The sequence below is a fragment of the Myotis davidii genome, unplaced genomic scaffold (genome assembly GCF_000327345.1).
Source record: "Myotis davidii unplaced genomic scaffold, ASM32734v1 scaffold115, whole genome shotgun sequence".
NCBI classification, from domain to species: Eukaryota; Metazoa; Chordata; class Mammalia; order Chiroptera; family Vespertilionidae; genus Myotis; species Myotis davidii.
In genome coordinates, this window is record NW_006291010.1 from 3,783,243 (window position 1) to 3,787,109 (window position 3,867).

The 3,867-nt window shown below is 39.9% G+C and overlaps 1 protein-coding gene across 4 annotated transcripts in view; it reads right to left on the minus strand.

Moving 5' to 3' along the window:
* NCEH1 (neutral cholesterol ester hydrolase 1) overlaps positions 1-3,867 on the minus strand; it is a 62,264-nt gene that overhangs the window by 6,243 nt on the left and 52,154 nt on the right. For all 4 annotated transcript variants that reach the window (XM_006764116.2, XM_006764117.2, XM_015564177.1 and 1 more), the window contains one exon: positions 254-425. In XM_006764116.2, the coding sequence (XP_006764179.1) occupies positions 254-425 (172 nt within the window). The remainder of the gene's footprint in view (positions 1-253; positions 426-3,867) is intronic.

The following is a 3,867-nucleotide window of genomic DNA, read 5'->3' on the forward strand; positions in this document are numbered from 1 at the left end:
AAAGAAAGAAAGAAAGAAAGAAAGAAAGAAAGAAAGAAAGAAAGAAAGAAAGAAAGGAAGGAAGGAAGGAAGGAAGGAAGGAAGGAAGGAAGGAAGCCCTCTGAGCTCGCCAGGTCCAGCCATCTGAATAACCTGGCCACACGGTGACCAGCACACCCGGCTAAGCCTCTGCCATGGGTAGTGGAGAGCGTGTTGGTCTTTTGGATGTTACCATGCACCTGCCTCCTGCCAGCACCTCAGAGCAGTCTGTTACCTGTTGGCCCAGGGCAGCGGCCAAATTCCCACCAGCACTGTCACCAGAAACGCCAATTCTGCCTGGGTCCACCGAATACTTCTGTAAGACTTCCGGCTGCATGAAATACTTCGTGGCCCGTACAACATCGTGAATTTGCTCAGGAAAATAAACCTTTGGAACGAGCCTGTATCTGTGAAGACAAAAATGAAGACATTTAAGGGCATCACAGAGTCTTTAAGGCCATTTGAAGTTCAAGGAGACACTGGTTCTTTTGATGCCAGAAATAAACAAGTAAGGAATTGAATAGAAAAATAAACCATTCATTTTCTTGCAAATCAAGTATTTAGTTTTAAAATACAATGATTTTATATTATCAATAATTCTTCTTCTTCTTTTTTTTTTTACTATCAACCACCAAATCCAAACAAACACTTACCACCACTACCAATGCAGAAACAAAAGGAAAAAGCAGCTGTCAATTATCCAGCTATGGATAGAACCACAGTGGATTTGGAATTTTATTCTGGAAGTCAGCATCCCATTCACAACCCCTTTGGTTTAGAAGATGACTCGGCAGCATTAACCACTTCACCGGTCATGTTTAATGCGTCCATACGGGATTCTTCATGATATACTTGTTAAATGTAGAAAAACCATACTCCACTGAAGAGGTCATACCAGTCTGACATGACAAGCAGCACATTCACTCTCTGGAAGGCTTAAACTAAAGTGCCAGTTGTCAGCTAGCTAAAAGGAAGTCAAACTGCCAGCCGGCCCAGGGCAGGCCCTCTGAGGCACCTCTGGGCTTTTCCTACTGCCCTTCTTTGCAAGATCAGAGTCCCTTTCTGTCCCTACTCTGCGTATCCATATTCCCATAAGGGTCCCCCAAAACCCTGTTTTTGTCAAATGCCCCATGCCATCTTACAAAGCCATATTTGGTAGCTCATCTTGGAGAGTCCTCTCAGTCTCCACCCTCCTTCCTTGCTTATTAGTTCTTACTCATCCTCTGATCCTTACTCTAGGGTTTGGCCTCCTCTGGGCAGCCTTTCTTGACTATTAACTCCACTTGCTTATGGGGCTGAGCTAGCTACTATTCCTTGATTACTTCTATGTGCTGGGATATATTACTCATCTTGAAATGATTTCTTCATGTATTCCCCTAAAGAGTGTGTTCGCTGATATCAGGGACTATGTTTCGTTCATCATTGTGTCTCCTGTGTTTATCAATGTGCTAGGCACATAATCATCCATCCAGTAAATCTTTTGTAAGTATTAATATACCTTCATTTTGCAAATAGAAAGCACTGAGGCACAGACAAGTTACTTAATTTGTGAATAAGTCTAACACATCAAAACAAGGCAGACTGGAAACCACTTAATTAAAATCTAATACTTTATTACATGCATATATACATAGCCCATGGACATAGACAATAGTGTGATGAAGGCTCAGGATGAGTGGGTATAGGGAGGAGGAGGTCAATGGGAAAAACAACAAAAACAAGGGGGACATCTGTAATACTTTCAACAATAAAGATAAACTTTTTAAAAATAAAATCTAATAGTTAAGAACTCGGGTCTTTTGATTTCCATTTCAAATTAGCATTCTTATGTTCAGAAACTAATTTTTCCTAAGCTACTCTATATAAGGCCATTTATCTCCCATATAAAATCCAATTATTTAACTAAATATCTTCACATTGAGTTAAATAGCCAAATATCTTCACAGTAGATAGTCAAATGGACAAATATATGTGAAATACTTTGACAAACAGAAATGTAGATCTGGTCATTCAGGAATGACTACATTAAACAACTCTAAGTGCAATAAGAAATTCCCTTGGTGATTGCCTTATAACAGATAAATTAAGTTTTCTGATTTATTTCTTACTGTTTATATCTGTGGTGATTAAGTAATATCCAAAAAGGTGATTTTTCTCCAGTTGATTTTCATTAGTCTTAAAGCTACTGCTATAACATTCCATTGGTAATAATTGGTGAAAGAAGTATAATGACACCATTTTTTCCACTAGGTGGAGACATCTCACAGGATTCTGGGAGGAGATCTCAATATTTTAACTCCAGTATTACAGCAGAATCCTTAATTCTTTCAGTGAAATAAATACAAATGCACTTTATGACTCAAGTTGTGAAAATAAAGGCTACTTGATCTCAGTAAGATTCCATATATCATGATAAACTATTTTCCTGATGACCCAGGATGTCAGAACATATTCTACTAACACACAAACATGAATTCAATTTTCAGATGTTGTTTCACAAAAGGTCCTAGTGATTTTGAATAAAGAGAAAATGGGTAAGCTAAAATAAAAAATGCTATTACCTCAATTCTTATCAGCCAGTTAGTAACTGGTTCAGATTAAACATGCTTAAATAGGTTATGATAAGAAGCCTTCCCGCCGCCCATAAAAACCTACTTCCCCACCCCTCCCTTTACCTTTGCTCAAGCTGGAAACATTCTCTAATTTTATTCAATAAGAAGGGACACTCTTTGCACAGACTGGGGACTACAGTGAAACTAGATATCGCTGAGGTCACCTCATGTAAGATGAGCCTTCAAAGGAGCTTGAAATGGACCAGAGGAGAATAACAAAAGTTCTGTTGTATCCAGACACAGGAAACTGAGAATCAGGAGGAAATTTATGAGTGGTGGAACAAAAGAAAGCATGTGTAAATATGTATTGCCTGTTTTGGTTCAAAGCTATGTCCCTGCAAAGTACTGAGAGGATTCTGCCTTTTAAAAAAAAAATTAAAAATTATAGATCTTGACTAAAAGCGCCTAATGAATTCTAGCAAATAGAGTCTCAATTTCCCCAACTCACTGCAGGGATGGATGACTCTGCAATGCCAGTGTTTGCCTATTTACTACTGTGCACACCTCCCACCAGAACAAAATTTACTATACACGCAGGGATGGGGTTTAACCAAGTTAATCAAGGTGTGCACTCTATAAGAGTCATGTTCCTGCTAGGCGAGCACCTCACCATGTGCTCGGCAGATGGGTTTCACTCAAACTCAGAGCAAGCCTGTGGGTTTAAGGATGAACATGGGAGGCTCAAGGAGGATGTGTCACTTGTCTACAATAGCTAGTAGAAGGCCAAGCTGTGATCTGAATTCACACAGATTTCAAAACCCAAGTGTGTCGTATTCCCCCTTTTAAAGTATATTATCTTTAACACTCACAGGCTTTTACTAATGTGCGTGTGTGCTCTCGTTACCCTGCCAAAGCAGTAAGTTCTCAAAAGTGTAGATTTCTGCCCAGCCGGCATGGCTCAGTGGTTGAATGTCGACCTATGAACCAGGAGGTCATGGTTCAATTCCCGGTCAGGAGGGCACATGCCCTGGTTGCAGACTGGATCCCCAGTATGGGGCATGCAGGAGGCAACCAATCGATGATTCTCTCTCATCACTGATGTTTCTCTCTCTCTCTCTCTCTCTCTCTCTCTCTCTCTCTCTCTCTCGGCCTTAAACTAGTGACTAAGGAGTGATTTAAATTACTCTTGCTACTTTTTACTTTTATTACTCCATAGTATAAGCACACACCCACATTTAATACAGGAAAAAATAGGGTTATAGGGTTTGGCAGGTAGAATGTGTGATCATTGATCTGA